Below are 18,825 nucleotides of genomic sequence, written 5' to 3' on the forward strand. Positions count from 1 at the left end.
TTTTATTCATTCCTGTTGCCACCCCGCCACACATGAAATAACAACCCCCTCCCCCCGTATGTGTGCAAGGTAGCACCAGGAAAAGACAACAAAGGCCACTATTATTAGCCACATTTCTTTGCAGATTTTGATAATTCTGTACCGATTGTAAAGATATCACATCTGTTATTGGTATTACTATGGTTTCCTTTTTTCCAGAAGACAGGGACAGGGTCTGATCCAGCAAGTAATCACAGTATACTTGAGCCAAGTGTCAGCATAATGGAAGAGACTGGACACATTGAGACTAGTGGAGCAGACAAGGACATCAGTAGACAAAGACGGTCACTGTCAATTGCAGAGAGGGAAATGATTATTAGGTAGGCTGTGTTTTTTTTTTCTGTTATTTTATTTCTGAACACACGAGTTTGTGTGTCAGTGCATTTGTGTGTCATGATATGGTTTATTTATTCATTCTTGATTATCCCAGAACGTTTTTCTAAAGGTTCCCACAGACCAAGACTGCATTACTTCTAGAAGCAGTGAAATGTGGACTCCTTTGGAGTGTCCTCCCAATGATACAGCTTTGCCAAAGGTGACTTTTCACTTATGGTGTAACCTCTTGCAGGCTGAGCCCAGTAACACCTCTTTTTCTTTGGATATACAAGCTTAGTACTGTCAAAGGCATGAGATCCTACAAAGTAATGCAAGTAGTTTTGATTTATTTTCATTTAATGAAAAGGTTTGAAGGGTATTTAGTTACAATTAAAACGTTTCTGGAGGCTTTTCAGCTTCAGATATATGTACCATTGGCATTTAGGTTCATAAAGTCTTGAATATAAAACCCACACTGGAGAAATAAGCAAATAATTCTGGAAGCTGTGTATTTTACCCCATAGAGTAGGACCCTCCTCAGGATCTAGGTTATGGGCCGAAGTATAGTGCTCCCAGAATTAATTTTTCTTCAGTGTAGATTTTATCTTCATTGATCTATGTGACAATACATTTTTGTAAAAATCTTCATCATATTGAATCAGACCATTTGGTATAGATAAGTGAAAAAGCATTTATAAGTTAATCTGATTTTTTTTTTTAATCTCTCCACAGTCTGTTCTTTAATGAAAACAGAACAATAAGAGAAGTAGCAGACTTCATGCATTTAGCCAAGTCAACAGTATCTTCAGTCGTTCAGGTGTTCAAGAAAGAACATCGTATTCAACGGAAAACCTCAACAGGACGTAAAAAAAAGTTATCAGATGAACACGAACAAATAATAATGGATATTCTCTCACAAAAAGAAGACATCACCATCGAAGAAACAAGAAATAGATTTCTTTCTCTAAATCCAGAAGTTCCTAATATTAGCAAGAGTACAATATATAGAATAATGGAGAACTGTCAGTCTAAATTGGTAAATGCTGTCATATTTTCTGTATTCAAATAATGACTCAGCTTTCAAATATCCATCCTAATACTATTTAGAGCTTCAGATGGTAAAGTATCAGTAGTGTGTGGTAAAATCTACCTCATCCTTTCTACATCCATATTTTAATCTGGTGTGAGCCAACTTAGTTCCAACCAATCCAATATGTGTAGGTATTTAAAGGAATCTAACATTTCTTCCATTGTACTTTAAATAACAAACATAATGTCTAATTTCTTTTGTAAACATATCTTCAGCTGTGACACCTTCCCTTTTTTGTCAAGAACACATTTACTCACTTGATATCAGACTATCAGGAATGGTAGAGTATATGTGGACTAGACACCTAACTTGAGGCATTTGTGTGAAAAATACTTAGAAATAGAGAAAGATATGTATGTGGCACATATGGATCTGGAGAAAGCATATGATGTGGTTGGTTGAGATGGTTTTTAGAAAGTGTTATGAATATATGATGATGGAATAAAGCTACTGGAACCTGTGAAGAGTTTTCATCAAGAAAGTACAAGAAAGTAAAGTGCATGTGTGAAAAGGGAACGAAGAGGGTGAGTAGTTCTAGGTGAAGGTGGATCAGCATCAAGGGTGTGTAGTGTCAACAAGGCTCTTTAATCTGTTTGCAGATACAGTGGTGAAAGAGATAAATGCAAGGCTTTAAAGAGGGGATGGATTTGCAGATTTGCAATCTGTTGGTAATGGTGCATATAGGTGGTGTGTCAAATGTTATGTGCAAATGACAGGGCACTGGTGATGCATTCAAGCATGAAACTCCAAAAGCTGTTGTTTAAGTTTTGGGGAGTATGTTAAAGAGGTAGATACAAGTTAAAGTGAATAAAAGTAAGGTAAAGTGATTTAAAAGGGGGAGAGACAGTTTGATTTCAGTGAGAATTTTAATGGAGAGAACCTGGAGGAAGTGATATATTTCAAATACCTTGGGTAGGTATAGCAGTGGGTGGAACAACTAGAGCTTAACTGAACCATAGGATGGGTGCCTTAAGGAGTGCTGTCGGGGAGAGGCCTAAAGAATTGTTTTGCACTGAAATGGTTAATAGTATATCGAGAGTTGGAAATTGAAGATCCTTTTAAAATGGCAGAAACTCATCTTGAAATTTTCTAAGAAACTTATCACTAATATAGTGCTGTTTCATCAACATTCTAAAAGGTGTCCACAATGTCTTGTCATCCTTGTTTAATGTAGGATTTGTTTCTAATACTAGTGAAATTTTGTTGTCTATATATTTATTACATGAATGTGCACCATCATTCATATGACAGAACCATTCTGTAGCAGGCTTTGTGTGACATTTTCAGGAACATTTGATGAGCTTTAAAGGTCCTGCTTGGGCTGTATTTCATCTTTTATCTCCTCAAATGCTCAGGAAAATATCACATACCTTGTTGCAGAATTAGTCTCTGTCACAGCCCACAAAACAGATCTGTTGGATGCATGAGCAATATAACATTATATAAGGTTCATGTAATGTAATGTAGTTATGTATTGTTAGTTACTAAACATGTATGCAATAAAAACAAAAGGTAAAGCCGAAGTTACGTGGATCACAAGACATTGTAGACACCTTCTATGTTTAGATTTGTTCAGTACTGAAATATTTATCATAAGCTAATATGACTAATTGTACTATGTATAATAGACTTCAGCAGCTTCATAATCAGTAGAAGGTTTTTTGCCAGTCTGGCTTGTTTTACATGTGCATCAGTGAAGTTTTATTTTAGTGAGGAAAAGGACAAAATGAGTGAATCAGAGTGTTTCTCTGACAGCTGATTGTCAGTATCATTCATACATGCATTCACTTGCATTACTTATATTTTATTCATAGTTTTTGATAAGTGTTGAACGTTTTTCATTAAGGAGGCCAATCAGTTTGAAAATGTTTATATCTCATGCTGATATGGGAAATGGCGATCAAGTATAATAGATATAATAATATATCTGTATATATATTTGTTATGCTTCAATTCAACTGTAAGTTCTGAGCACTACCTGACTTAAGTTATGTTGCAATTTCAGAGAGCAAGATCTGATATGGAAGTGTTTGTTGGTGTCTTCGTCCATTCCACAGAGGATAGCCCTTTGGTTATTCTTACTGAAATGGTCATGGGTGTGTTAAACACTAAAGTAAGTTGGTTATTTTCTTTACATGGATATTTTATCTATTCTACCATATCTCTGATGCCCATACCCTCTTGGAACTTCCTCAAAGGGTGGCCATGGCAAAAGTCTCCATAAGTAAACTCCAGTGCCACTTCTTAATCTTTAGTTTCTTACCCTTAACAGGCCACTGGCAAAGGGCATCTCCAATGCAGTGTTTCCAGAGGCTTCTAGCTAATGTTTCTACCATATGCTCTTGCCTATTATTCCTGCTTACTACTTCTATCTGTTTCTTGTACCATTTTGCCAAAAGGTAGGGCTAGTACATCGTGCTCAATGTTGAAAAATCTAGTTACAAAGAATGTGATTACTATTTTTGTGTTAGGGGGAGAGAGTTATACACTCGTGTTTCTCCTTCTTTTAGCCTTACATATTTGTACTATATCTTCCTATGTGTGTATGCATATACACACATACACCCTAGCCTATGCCAGGTACCTATTTTATCCACTTAGTAAATAATAGCTAATAGGTAGACTAGTAGTTTATGTATTTTTATATTTTGTAATTTTTTCTTCTGTTATTCTTATTGTCAAATATGTGCTGTTAACAGATTGAGTTCATGGAGAGTTTGGAGGAGCTGGACCATCTCAAAGCTGAGTATGGTTTCACAGATTCCAACATTCACTACATGACTCCAAGGTAGGTTCATTTGTTATACAGTATTATATATATTGTATCATTCTGTATCTCTAATGCCCATTCCCTCTAGAAACTCCTTCAAGGGGGTAGCCATGACAAAATAGTGTCCATTAGCTGGTTAACTCCACTGCCATTTCCAGAGGTTTCCTCCAAATCTTACTACCTAATATATACCCCAGTATACCACATTGTTCCAGTTCACTATATTCCTTGTACGCCACTCACCTTCCTGTATGTTCAGGCCCCAATCGCTTAAAATGTTTTTCACTCCATCCTTCCAACTCCAGTTTGTCCTCCGCTTTTCCCTGTTCCCACTACATCTGACACATATCCTTTCTTTACATATCTTTATTTACTCATTCTCCCTAAATGTCCCGACCATTTCACCACACCCTCTTCTGCTCTCTCAGCCACACTCCTCTTTTTATTTCCACGTCTCTCTTACCCTTTCATTAATTACTTGATTAAACCACCTTGCACCACTTAGTGTCTTCAAACATTTCATTTCCAACACATCCACCCTCCTTTGGTTGCAGACTTACACCTTTCCCACTGAAGCCTCGCAGCCATATAATATTGTTGGAATTACTATTTCTTCAAACATACCCATTTTTGCTCTCCAAGATAACGTTCTATCCTTCCACGCATTCTTCATTGCTCCCAGAATCTTCACCCCCTCCCCCATCCTGGACTCACTTCTGCTTTCATGGTTCCACTTGTTGCTAAGTCCACTCCCAGATATCTAAAACACTTCACTTCCTCCAATTTTTTTTCCATTCAAACTTACACCCCAAATAACTTATTCCTTAACCCTAGTGAACCTAATAACCTTGCTCTTATTCACATTCATTCTTCACTTTCTCCTTTCACACACTTTACCAAACTCAGTCACCAACTTCTGTAGTTTCTCACTCGAATCAGCCACCAGAGCTGTATCATCGGCGAACAACAACTGACTCACTTCCCAGGCCCTCTCATCCCCAACAGATTGCATACTCACCCCTCTCTCCAATACTCATGTATTTACCTCCCTAACCACCCTATTCATAAACAAATTAAACAACCATGATCGCTGTTTTCCATGTTAGCGAGGTAGCACCACAAACAGACGAAGAAAGGCCGCATCCATTGACATCCATTCTCTAGCTTTCAGTGTGTAATGCATATGTTTATTTTAGGTATATTGCATTTCACCATGATGGAAAAGAAAGGTTTCTGTCTTTAATCTGTAGTTCAGTTATGTCATATAATCAACCAACCATTTGATTATTACTTAAACGTTTCTTAATTTTATGTTTTTTTCTTATTTCAGTCAGTTCATGATGCCTGGAATGATAGACACACATATTCATGCATCTCAGTTCCCCAACAATGGTGTCGCAATGGATCTGCCATTGCTAGAGTGGTTGCAGACTTACACCTTTCCCACTGAAGCCAACTTTTCAGATACGCTCTTTGCCAGAGAAGTTTATAGCAAAGTGGTGGTAAGGCTTGCAGAAGTTGGAACTCATATCTTACATCAGATGGGTTATACACATTGCAGCAGTATTCTCACTGCAGACTATTTTCTAAACACTTTAGTTTTGATATTTTTTTTATGTTGTAGGCTCCAGCTATGGACAAAAGTCCACATCAAGGCTGGGCCCTAATTGAAATATAGAGAGAATTATGAAATGGAAAAAGAAAAGACAAGGGAAAGTATACATGAATTTTTGAGAAAGTGGAAAACCTGGCTTTTGAAATGTGCAAGGTCATAGTTATTGAGAAAGACATGAGAATGGAGAGAATTCCAGAGCTTCAACATGCAGGAAAAGAGTCAGTTATTAAAACAGCCTACCCTTGAGTTGCTGATGGCCACACAATAATCATGTGACACAGCATGGTCTAGCTAGTGTTATGACAACACAAGCAGCTAGCTTTTGGGAGTAAAGACCAAAATGATGATTATAGAAAAGGAACAGAACAGAACCTTGAGGGACACCAATGTTGATAGAAAAAAGGGGTAGGCTGAAGCATCAACAACCACAGAGATAGATTGACCAGAGAGAAAGCTCGATATGAATGAACAAAGTGAGGGAGGGAAGCCAAGAGATGAGACCCTGATGTCACACCCTGTCAAAAGCCTTAGATATGTCAGGTGCAACTATGCTTGTCTCCCCAAAATCTTTCAGGGATGATGACCAGACATTAGTAAGATGGGAAAGAATTTCAACAGTGGATCTCACCTCATGGAAGCCATACTGGTTTTCAGAGAGAAGAACTGTGATTTTTAGGGTGTTTTAGGATATGGGAGTTGAGGAGGAATTCAGCCTTTGAAAACAGTAGATGTCAAAGCAACAGGACGATAGTTGGAGGGGTCAGAATGGTCACCCTTCTTAGGGATGGGATGTATCAGTGCGTGCTTCCAAAGAGAAGGAAAAGTTTTGGTTTTTAAACAGAAACAGGACAGATGAGCAAGCACAAGTGCAAGTTCAAAGGCACATTCTTTCGGTACATTGGGATGGATGCCATCAGGCCATAAGCCTTGCTTATGTCCAGAGAAAGAAACACTTTTTGGACAGTCCAAAAAGAGATTACGGGAAGGGGGATAGGATTAGTAGGAGGAGCATCAGGGGGTGAAGGAATGGTAGAAGAGAAACAGGAACCAAAGAGAGTTGCTTTGTGTATGGGAGAGACAGCTATAGTACCATCAGAGCTAAAGAGGGAAGGGAAGGTAGAGTGACTGAAGTTGTTAGAGATGCCCATAGCTAAAGATCAGAAAGACCTATTACTGGATGACGAGGAGAGGTTATCGCGCTTCCTTTGAATGAAGGCACACTTTGCCTTACATATGATGTGGCTGCAATCAGTAAGGGCAGTGATAAAATCTGAATGGGAGCCAGAGAGGAGAGTTTTTCCATTCCCAACATGCCTGATCCCTTTCCTGAATGGCCTCAGAACAGTAACAGTCAAACTGTAGATTGGATGAAGAGGTTGTCTTGGAGGAAGAGGGGATAAATGCTTCCATTCCCACAAGAATAACCTCTGCTATGCGTTTAGTGGAGACAGAAGCATCACCACATAAGAGACACTGATTTACCCAAGGAAAGTCAGAAAAGTTTTCACATACATGACTGTTAGAGACACTGCAACTGTACATGAAAATATCTGGAGAATGACTCTGCAGATTGCATTAGTTTTTACTTATATGAATTGCTGAATATAAATTGATGAGTCAATACAAAGATGATGAGGATGTTTTTGCAAATGAGATAGTTTAGGTCGATAGAGGGAAAGGTTAGTGAGATGACTGACAGCAACAACATTTGGGGGAATGGACATTGGCAGTAGCTGATGGATGCTCTTAAGTATATGGACATGCTAATGACTGCTGAACAGGACTCTTGGTTTCGTGTAGATAGTTAAGCTTTGATGAATTTGTCTGTGTCTTATGTACTTATTACTGTCATCTTAATATAGTGAAATGTGATGCAGAATTTCCCCAAAACTAATAATTATAACTACAACCATCTGCACACCGTTAGATGTTGGAAGCTCAGAGCTGCTTTTGAATTACTTGCTAAGATGATTTGATTGCGATGAGTGTGAAATATATGCTCCTTGCATGTATAAAGTCAACTGTAAATATTCACCAAAGAGGATGGTATAAGTAAGAAATCATGGACAAAGACTCATAGAAGTGAAGAGGTGCTGTAAAAGACTGAAGGTTGGGAAAGGATTTCAGAATATTTGGCAAACCATCACTTGTAATCCAGTGACTTTTTTTTTTAAGTTTTAGGATTTTTTTTTTTACATCAAGAAGAAAATGGGAGTGATGGTGAGGGGAGTAGATGGAAGAGTGGTAACAGGTATAGAAGATGTGATAAAGAGATGCTGTAAGTTTTCATGAAAGACTTTTGAATAGGTTAGATGATAACAAGGCAGATGTGGTTTATTCAGACAAGATGGCCTGTGGGTTTGAGAGTCTTCTTGAATGGTATAGTGAAAAGAGAGGAGGTAGTGAAAGCCTTGTGTAAGATGAATTGTGTCAAAACTGCTGGATTGGATTGGACTGCAGTTGAATTTTTTCATGAATGAAGTGACTGTTTTATGAATTGATCCATCAAATGTGTTATTATTTGATCAGTCAAGCTACTCAGTGCTTGTATGGCCCAGGGTTAGTTGCCTGAGTGTTACCAGAATGTATGTACAGTGCCATCATATGAAGGCAAGGGAGAAAAAAATAATTACTCACATTGCTCAGGTAAAGATATGCTGAGAATACCTTGGTGAGGTAAATGAGAGATTGATGATTAAAAGAGTGATGTCATGTACAGGACATCTGGTTGGGAAGTAGTATGGCTACAGGAAAGGAAGAGGATATGTGGACCAGGTGTTTGCTTTGAGGAATTTGTGTTAGAAATACTTGGAAAAAGAGAGGGAATAGTATTTGATGTGTATGGATCTGGTGAAAGTGTATGATAGGATTGATATAGAGGCCTTGTAGAAGGTGCTGTGAGTGCATATTAGGGTAAATGGAAAGTTACTGCCAATAGATGCAATGAGGAGTTTTTACCATGGCAGTAAGGCATCTTCGTCATTAGGGAGGGTGGAGCATGAGTAGTTCCAGTTGATGGTAGGTCTTCATCAAGAATGAGTGATATCATTCTGCATATTTAATATTTTTATGGATGAATTAGTAAGGGAGGTGCATGCAGGAGTCTTTAAGTGAGGGATAGATCTATGGCATGCTGTAAGTGGGAGGGCCTAGGAGGTGAATAATTTGCTGTTTGCAGGTGATGCATCTCTGGTTGCAGATTCAAGGAGAAACTCCAGAAGCTGTTGACAGAATGTGTGAGAGAATGTGAAAGGAGAAAGTTGAATGTGAAAAGAGTAAGATGATGAGATGCAGTAGGGCGACAGGATACAATGGTTTGAGAGTAAGACTGAATGGAGAAGATTTTGGGGGAGTGGTGGGGAGACTTTAGAGGATGTGACTTCTGTATGATACCTTAGAGCTGACCTGATAACTGATAGAACAATGCAAGCTGAATTATGTCATAAGATGGAATAGAGGCATAAGTTCCTGGGAGTATTAAGAAGTGTGTGGAGGGAGGAGTCTGTGACTTGTTAGGGCAAAGATGAGAAAAATATGTTTGAAGACATATTAGTTCCAACAGTGTTATCGTTTGTGAGATATGGTCTCCGGATGCAAAAGAATGGAAGAGGATGGACAAGTTGGAAATGAAATTTGTGATAACAGTGTAGTGTGAAGTGGGTTGATCAATTAGGGAATAACAGTGCAAGAGGGAGGTGTGGATTTAAGATGTGAAGGTGTGTTTGAATGGTATGGACATATGGAGAGGATAAGTGAAGAGGAACTAACTAAGCAGATATATGTATCAGAAGTGGGGGGAAAGAAGGTGAGAGGGAGGTCAAGAAGATGGAAGGATGGAGTGAAAGAGACTATGAGGTATTTGGACCTGAACATTCAGGTGGATGAGAGGCATTACTAAAGATCCTTATATACTTTTTGGCAATTATTTTAGGAAAGACTGCTCAGGAATGGCACGACAACTGCTGCTTACTTTGGAACCATCCACTTGGAGGGCTCGAAAATCTTAGCAGATGTAGTACATGACAAGGGTCAGCGTGCACTCATTGGCAAAGTGAACATGATGCGGAATTGCCCTGAATATTACCGTGAACTGAGTGTGCAGGAGTCGATTAGGGACACAGAAGAGTTCATTCGTTATATAAGAAGTATTCAGGTAAGGTTTTCCAGGACTAGACCCAGATTGTCAGGAAATTTACTCATAGCCTATGTGTACAAAGAAATATATAAGAATACATCTGTCATATTTATTATATCTCTTTGCTCAGCGTATATCACTTCCTTCATCCCAAGCCAAGAAGCACATGTAAAATTTTTCTTGAACTGTCACATCCAGTCTTGTTCTCCTGAAGACTTTAAATCATTAATAATTTTCTGATGCTTGTCTCACCATGAGCTTCTCTGTTTAATGGGAAAAACAGATTTTTGGAAGTAGATATGTAAGTTGATATTTGCTTTTTTTCCTGTAATTTGTATCAATAAGTTGTCTGTCACCTTTGCAGTCTCCACTAGTACAACCAATTGTGACTCCACGATTTGCTCCTACCTGTCCTGAGGATCAGCTGGCATCCTTAGGTCAACTTGCTGCCAAATATAGTTGTCATATTCAGAGTCACTTGTGTGAAACCCAGCCTGAATGTAACTGGGTGAAAGAGCTTTTTCCATGGGCCAAGTCTTACACAGATGTTTATGATGGCATGAGACTGCTCAGTGAAAAGGTAAGATCTGCTTCCACATACATATTCAACCCAGTTATGTGTAATGCAGGACTAAGCTTATGTTTTAGATAGATATTATAGGTATTCATAGTTTCAGTAATTTTATAAAACAAGCGAAGATAGCTGACACCAGACAGTGTGGGGAAATTCCAGTGCATGCATCTGTGTTTGATATTGAGCAATGTAGCTATTCATATCGGCTGTGTTCCAAGTTTACAAAGCTTCTTAATTCTCACTTTCCTAAACTCTTAGAATCCCATTTAACAGTGCAAGGACCATTTATGATCTCTAATGTTTTCACCTCTAATTATCCTCTTTCAGGGGATTTTGGTGAATCTTTAGTTTTGTTTTTGCTTCTACATATTTGAAAGGCAGTGGCGTGAATTGTTGCTCTCCACACTTCCCTTGGCTTTTCTACCACTTTTTGATTTCTTCTACATAGCTTCCTTTCTAGTCACTCTCAATTATCCTATTGACAGTGATGTCCCACAGGGATTTTTCCTGTTGCCCACTCTCTTTGCTTTCTCCATCAACCTTTCAACTATTACATACACCATTTTATGGTTGACAATGAACACAGAATTTGAGACAATTTTGTAAAGGCATCTCTATTTCTGTGATATTCTTCTCATTTCTTATTGGCATAGGTGTCTTATTTATAGAAATGATGATTGATTTGTTTGATTTTCACTGTTTAGAGAAGATTCTTACTTTTTAAAGGAAAGAGGAGGATTATCATGGTTATTGGACTTCAAAGGAATAACTGTGCTCCTTGAAGAGGCCTTAGAAAGGGTACTGTACTCCTTGACAGGGCCTTAGAAAGGGTAGAAAAAAGTTCTGTTCATTGGAATTGCTTGCAAATAAAATGAATAGCTAATGTGAAAATATTTGTCAAGAAACAGGTTGGTTATAGCCTGTTCACTCGAGGAAAGCTCAACTAGAGGAGGGCATGCTTGATGCTTTGGCATACAGTATTCACATATTCCCTGATGTGACCAATCAGATGGATTGTTAACTGTCATAACTTATCAAGTCATTTTGATGACTGACTGAGTATCACTTCTTGCAGAGTGGAAATGTAGTAAGTGGGATTAAGATGTTTGCTTTATGCAGAGTGACTTCACAGGGAGTGAACAAAGGTTAATTGATACTTTTAAGTATGTAATTTGATCGGCAAGATTATAGTATTTTCCTGTGAAAATGCGTCACTTATGATAAGAAATTCTTTCATTTTCATTGGATTAATGTTTGTTACTTAATGAATATTCTTTATTTTGACTTGATGTTTGTTTTGCATCACAGTGTAAGAAGTAGACCTAAAAACATCTGTACAACGCTCAGACAAGATATACTTACATATTCATCTTTTATGAGCATGTCATGTGCACCACAAAATATTATGATTTAGAAGACAATTTACATGGACCTACTAAACATTCTTGTGTATCACTTCTAAGTGATTACAGAGGACTCTTTTTGCATTTCTTTTAACAGTCAGTAATGGCACACTGTATATGGTTGACTGATGAAGAAATGTACACACTTCGAGAGCGAGGGGTTGGCATTGCACATTGCCCTAATTCTAATCTATCTATCCGGTCTGGTCTTTGTGATGTACGTCGGCTGCTGAATCATGGACTTAAAGTAGGCCTTGGGACAGGTACGTTAAAAGGATGTTTGAAGAATTTTCATTCTTTGTAGATGGTTGTTTTTTCTTGAAAATATATTTTCAGTAGCATTTACTTGTATTCATTTTTCCCACCTTAGCCATGTAGCATCAGGACTGGGCCTTTGATTCTGTCTGTTTGCATTAATTAACCTCAGTGAGTTAATAACAGTAGCAAGAGACTGAGTCTTCAAGGAAATATCCTTTCCTGGCTTCTTTTGTTTCTGTTATTAAAAGATAGGTACAGGAGGGGAGGATTTCCAGCTTCCTGCTATCACCTAAATTAGATGTTTTCAGCAATATACAGGGGATACTCAGGTAATATTCCTTCTCACCTACCCTTCAGGGATGATGACAGTGTTGATTATGATAGTAGTAGTTTTTTCATACATTTTGCCATTTCCCGCCTTAGCTAGGTAACCCCAAGAACAGAGGACTGAGCCCTTGGAGAGAATATCCTCTTTTAGTGCCATTCTCTGTTCCTTCTTTTGAAAAACTGCAAAATGGGAGGGCAGGATTTCCAGCCCCTCACTCCCTCCCCTTTAAATTGCCTTCTACGACATGCAGGGAATACGTGGGAAGTATTCTTCCTCCCCTTTCCCCAGGGATGATAGTAGTAGTAGTAACAGTGATAATGATGATAATGATATGGGCTCCATATCCGTACATCAGAGTCTGGACTTCCAGTGAGCTTCATTTACACCTAACACTGTTTTAGCATTGGTTAGTGGGGTTGGGGGTGAAACTGCTATGGATTAGTTTTTAAAAATGTGTGTGGAAGCATTGAAAAGTAGTTAGATGCCTGATGACTGGATGAAGGCAGTAAGTATTCCCATGTGTAAACTGAGCAAGAGGTGTAGAAATAATGTGAAGAAATACTTCCACAGTAATAGATTGGTGGATGAATGGAATTACCAAAATGAGGAGATTATTATTATAGAAAGTTTACAAACATTTTATGAGTTATATTATTGTAAAGGAACTTTAAGAGATAAGGTCTCAAGAGTACTGAATTCTTTCTCAGTACTGTAATCTAATTACAGTTAGGTACAGTAATTATATAATTCTGCTAGCAAGGAACATAACAGCTTTGACAGGAACCACAGTAAAGTACAAGCTTTTCTTTCAAACTTGTATCTCTAGGCATTTGCACATAACACTGAATGTTTAAGGTGTATGAGTGAAGTTAATGAGTAATAGAAACTATTTGCCTGGAAGACTCCAGTGATAAAGCTGTGTCTTGAATTTAACTTTATCCATGTAATATTTTGAGAACAGCTGCAGGAAAATATTGCTTGCATGATGCATGAGTCATTAAGTAAAAAGAGTTACTAGATCCACAGTCTTTTCTGCTAAATTCTTTTTACAGTTCTTGTAGAACTTTGGAAAGCAAACAGGTAAATATATGTATGGTTAGGTACCTAATGCTGGATGCAATGTTTGACTTACTTTTAGATGATCAGAGGATGAGATACTAGAAATTAATGCTCTGCATGTTATAAGCAGAGTCAAAGCCATAGTAAAGCTGAATAAAGAGGTAAACTAAACCAACTGATATGTAGAATATATTCTTACATATTGAGTGTGTTGAAGAAATGTAGATATAATGGAAGAGATTGTTACAAATTATTTTGTCCTCTAGAAATTCAGAAATTTCTTGCTAATCATGTTAGCTTTTAATAGTCTTTCTTCCTGTATATGTGTCATATATTCTTTCCCTTGCTCAAAGCAGAGTAGCATGTGTAAAGTAGTCATAAACTGTCAGACTAATTTAACTGCTTTGCATTTTTTCAGACTGCTCTGGTGGATATAGTTCATCTATTTTAGATTCCATGCGTCAGGCATTGCAGGTTTCCAATGTCTTGGCACTGGACCGAGACCAAGATTATCAGCGACTTACCTTCAAAGAGTCATTTAGAATGGCAACACTAGGGGGTGCTAAAGGTGGGTATTTATGCTTATCATTGTATCTTTTATTTTCTATAGTATATATTTCGTTGCCATCAGAATTTCCAGTTTTAGTGTGGATAACAATGCATTAGATGCAGAAGTGGTAGAGGATGTGTGGATCAGGCGTTTGCTTTGAAAAGTACATGAGAAATACTTGGAAAAACAGATGGATTTGTATGTGGCATTGATGGATCTGGAAAAGATGTATGATAGGGTTGATAGAGATGCTTTGTGGAAGGCTTTAAGAGTATATGGTGTGAGAGGTAAGTTGCCAGAAGCAGTGAAAAGTTTTTACCAAGGATGTAAGGCATGTGTACGAGTAGGAAGAGAGGAGAGTGATTAGTTCCCTGTGAATGTTGGTTTGCGGCAGGGGTGTGTGATGTCCCCATGGTTGTTAATCTAATTTGTTTACGGATGGGGTGGTTAGGGAGGTGGATGCAAGAGTTTTGGAGAAAGGGGCAGATGTGCAGTCTGTTGTGGATTAGAGGGCCTGGGAAGTGACTTAGTTGTTTGCTGATGATACAGCACTGGTGGCAGATTTAGGTGAGAAACTGCAGAGGTTGGTGACTGAATTTGGTAAAGTGTGTGAGAGGAGAAAGTTGATAGCAAATGTGAATAAGAGTAAGGCTGTTAGGTTCAATAGGGTTAAAGGACAAGCTAATTGGGAGGTAAGTTGGAATGGAGAAAAACTTCTCCTCGTTCCCTCCACCTCTGACACATATACCCTCTTTGTCAATCTTTCCTCACTCATTCTCTCCATGTGACCAAACCATTTCAAAATACCCTCTTCTGCTCTCTCAACCACACTCTTTTTATTACCACACATCTCTCTTACTCTTTCATTACTTACTCGATCAAACCACCTGGTGCCACATATTGTCCTCAAACATCTAATTTCCAGCACATCAACCTTCCTCTGCACAACTCTATCTATATCCCATGCCTCACACCCATATAACATTGTTGGAACCACTATTCCTTCAAACATACCAATTTTTGATTTCCACACATTGCCTTCCACACATTTTTCAACATTCCCAGAACTTTTGTTCCCTCCCCCACCCTATGACTCACTTCCGCTTCCATGGTTCCATCCACTGCCAGATCCACTCCCAGATACCTAAAACTTCACTTCCTCCAGTTTTTCTCCACTCAAACTTACCTCCCAATTGACTTGTCCCTCAACCCTACTGTACCTGATAACCTTGCTCTTATTCACATTTACTCTCAGCTTTCTTCTTTCACACACTTTACCAAACTCAGTCACCAGCTTATACAGTTTCTCACTCGAATCAGCCACCAGTGCTGTATCATCAGCAAACAACAACTGACTCACTTCCCAAGCTCTCATCCACAACAAACTGCATACTAGCCCCTCTTCCCAAAACTCTTGCATTTACCTCCCTAATAACCCCATCCATAAACAAATAATAATGATAATAGTAATAATAGGGGAGAAAGAATACTTCCCACGTATTCCCTGCGTGTCGTAGAAGGCGACTAAAAGGGGAGGGAGCGGGGGGCTGGAAATCCTCCCCTCTTGTTTTTTTTTAATTTTCCAAAAGAAGGAACAGAGAACGAGGCCAGGTGAGGATATTCCCTCAGATGCCCAGTCCTCTGTTCTTAACGCTACCTTGCTAACGCGGGAAATGGCGAATAATATGAAAGAAAGAAAGAAAGTAATAATAATGATAATAATAATAATAATGATGATATATTAATGCTCTATCATCTGCTCTTGACACTACTTGCTCATACAGGAAATGGCAGTCATTTATGAAAAAAGTGAAACCTTACCAGTTGACATCTTGAAATTTCCTTATAAGCAGATTTGAAGAACAGGCTGATGATCATGTTAAAGCCTTTCCATTTGACTACATAAAATCTCCTTGTATTTAAATTTGAATAACCAGCTGACACATAGGTTAGGCAATGTACACTTATCCTGACATGCATTTTACTATATAAAGATAGGATGATGAAGATTTTGATTTCTTAAAGCTATTATCCTTTGTAGTATATCTGCCTTTTGTTGGGTTGTAGCTTCTGGGTGATTAAGGGTAGGTAATGCAGGGACTTGAATACGACAAAATTGATTATATTGTAGTGTTAGAAAAAATGATGAATATTATGATTAAGAGGGAAAGGAAAGTAAGTTGAAGAATGCTGAGTGGAATCATCAGTATAAGAAGGAATAGAGTTAGAGGTTGAAAAAACTATTTATGGGAGAAAGAAGTCAATTTATAGTACAGAACCCTGATGATGAGATCTAAAAGTTGTTCCTTGTTGGAATGTACAGAAAGGATATTATATTTATTTATTATACTTTGTCGCTGTCTTCCGCGTTTGCGAGGTAGCGCAAGGAAACAGACGAAAGAAATGGCCCAACCCCCCCCATACACATGTATATACATACGTCCACACACGCAAATATACATACCTACCTACATACCTACACAGAAAGGAAGTTATGCATAAAAAAAGAGAGATAAGCAGAAAAGCCAGAGGGATTCAATTTAGTCAATAAAGGCTTATGCCACACTTGTTAGATGCTTTGGAGATGTCACCAAAATCCATTGGAGAAGAACAGAGATGAGCCTTATTAGAAAAGCCATATTAGTGGTTTCAAAGATGGGAATATGATTCTGTTTAAGAAAGTGATAGTTTAGGAGATTTTCAAAGATTTTGGAAATAGCATACATGAGTGTTGAAATGACAGAAGATAATATGATTGTATAATAGTGTGAAGCACAGGATGTTGTACATGATACTGACTTAACTTTATTTCCAGTTCTGAATATGGAGGACCGTATAGGAAACTTTGAAATTGATAAGGAGTTTGATGCTCTGCTCATTGATGTATCAGCACCTGGGTCAGCAATTGATATCTTCAGCAAGGTAAGAAAACACAGGGTTGTTAATGCTGTTAGTTGTTCCTGCATCAAAAATACTTGTCATGTGTCATTTCTTATCTCTTTATGCTCTTGTATTTACTTTAATGCTTTTCCTTGTGTTTCTTCAAGTGCTTTGTTTGTTTAATAGACTGGGAAACAATAATTTTTTTATGCACTCTGGAATTGTAATTTGAAAAAGCACTTGTAGCACGTAGTGTTTGGGAGTAACCGTATGGGTCAGATTGCTCTAAATAAAGAAACTACATGCTGGTTGTAGATGTTCAAATAGGAATCAAGTCCTTTTTTTTTCGTTTATTATACTTAGTCAGTCTCCCGTGTTTGCGAGGTAGCTCAAGGAAACAGACAAAAAAATGGCCCAACCCACCCACATACACATGTATATACATAATGCCCACACATGCACATATACATAGCTATACATCTCAATGTATACATACATATAGATACACAGACATATGCATATATACACATGTACATATTCTTACATGCTGCCTTCATCCATTCCCGTTGCCACCCCGCCATATGATTATTAGATCAAGAAGAAATTTTCCAAATATATATCACATTTTTATTTTGTCTTCTTGTGATGAAATGTAATGAAAGAATGTTGTGAGCAAATTTACAAGAGAATCTTGCTTTACCCCACCAAGTCTTAAGTGTTGGAAAAAGCTTACATGAAATGGTATGTTACTCACCTTATCATTTTACTATATATGTTATTAGACTTATTCAGGCTGTATGTCAGTGATGTATTATTGTGCTTGTATGGATCTACCTGCACCATTCAGCCATTTCTAAGTCTTATAAGTGAGCCGAAGATACAACAGCTTTCTTCTTGTCGGGACAATGAATTGTTCCTCATATTAAGGTATAATTCCACATTATGGTAATGTAAATCAAATTATTCTAAAAATCTTTTCGTGAATAGTAAGATTGGCATGAACTTTTTACTAAATGTCCCCATTTACAAAATGCCACCCCAAATGGGAGCACATCCAGTGCAATTTTATATTCCCAACAGAAGTCAGAGAGTGAAATCCATTTTTTTAAAAAAACATCAGAATGAAATTTTTGGCAATTAAAGCTCTAAAAGGTGGGGACATGTACATGTGTATATATGCATGTGTCTGTGTATGTATAAGTGTATATGTTCATATGTATATGTGCATGTATGGACATTTATGTATATATGTGTGTACATGAATGGATGGACCATTCTTCATCTGTTGCCCAGCGCTATCTCTCTGACACAGGAAATGGCAATCAAGTATAATAAATGATACTTCCCATGTAATCCTTGTATGTCATAAAAGATGGCTAAAAGGGTAGGGAGTTGTGGAGGGCTGGAAATCCTTCCCTCCAAAGAGGATATATGTGTCAGAGGTGGAGGGAACGAGAAGTGAGAGACCAAATTGGAGGTGGAAGGATGGAGTGAAAAAGATTTTGAGCGATGGGGGCCTGAACATACAGGAGGGTGAAAAGCTTGCAAGCAATAGAGTGAATCAGAACGATGTGGTATATCGGGATCGACAGTATATATACTTTACCTTACTTTACACATGACAGCTAGAGACTGAGTGTGAGTGAATGTGGCCTTTTTTGTTTGTTCCTGGCGCTGCCTCGCTGGAGGTGGTGGGGATGCTATTTCATGTGTGGTGGGCTGGTGATGGGGAATGGTTGAAGGCAGCAAGTATGGATATGTACATGTGTATATATGTATATGTCTGTGTATGTATATGTATGTATATGT

At 38.0% G+C, this 18,825-nt stretch overlaps 1 protein-coding gene across 5 annotated transcripts in view; it reads left to right on the plus strand.

Moving 5' to 3' along the window:
• The window catches only part of LOC139763076 (uncharacterized), a 66,475-nt gene that overhangs the window by 26,833 nt on the left and 20,817 nt on the right, over positions 1-18,825 (plus strand). For 4 of the 5 annotated variants that reach the window (XM_071688683.1, XM_071688682.1, XM_071688680.1 and 1 more), the window contains exons 6-15: positions 199-359; positions 1,087-1,390; positions 3,450-3,557; positions 4,144-4,232; positions 5,545-5,716; positions 9,761-9,982; positions 10,329-10,544; positions 12,039-12,204; positions 14,005-14,154; positions 16,952-17,058. In XM_071688683.1, the coding sequence (XP_071544784.1) occupies positions 199-359; positions 1,087-1,390; positions 3,450-3,557; positions 4,144-4,232; positions 5,545-5,716; positions 9,761-9,982; positions 10,329-10,544; positions 12,039-12,204; positions 14,005-14,154; positions 16,952-17,058 (1,695 nt within the window). The remainder of the gene's footprint in view (positions 1-198; positions 360-1,086; positions 1,391-3,449; positions 3,558-4,143; positions 4,233-5,544; positions 5,717-9,760; positions 9,983-10,328; positions 10,545-12,038; positions 12,205-14,004; positions 14,155-16,951; positions 17,059-18,825) is intronic. The other variant, XM_071688681.1, reaches the window with a different exon arrangement.

The sequence above is a fragment of the Panulirus ornatus genome, chromosome 46 (genome assembly GCF_036320965.1).
Source record: "Panulirus ornatus isolate Po-2019 chromosome 46, ASM3632096v1, whole genome shotgun sequence".
NCBI classification, from domain to species: Eukaryota; Metazoa; Arthropoda; class Malacostraca; order Decapoda; family Palinuridae; genus Panulirus; species Panulirus ornatus.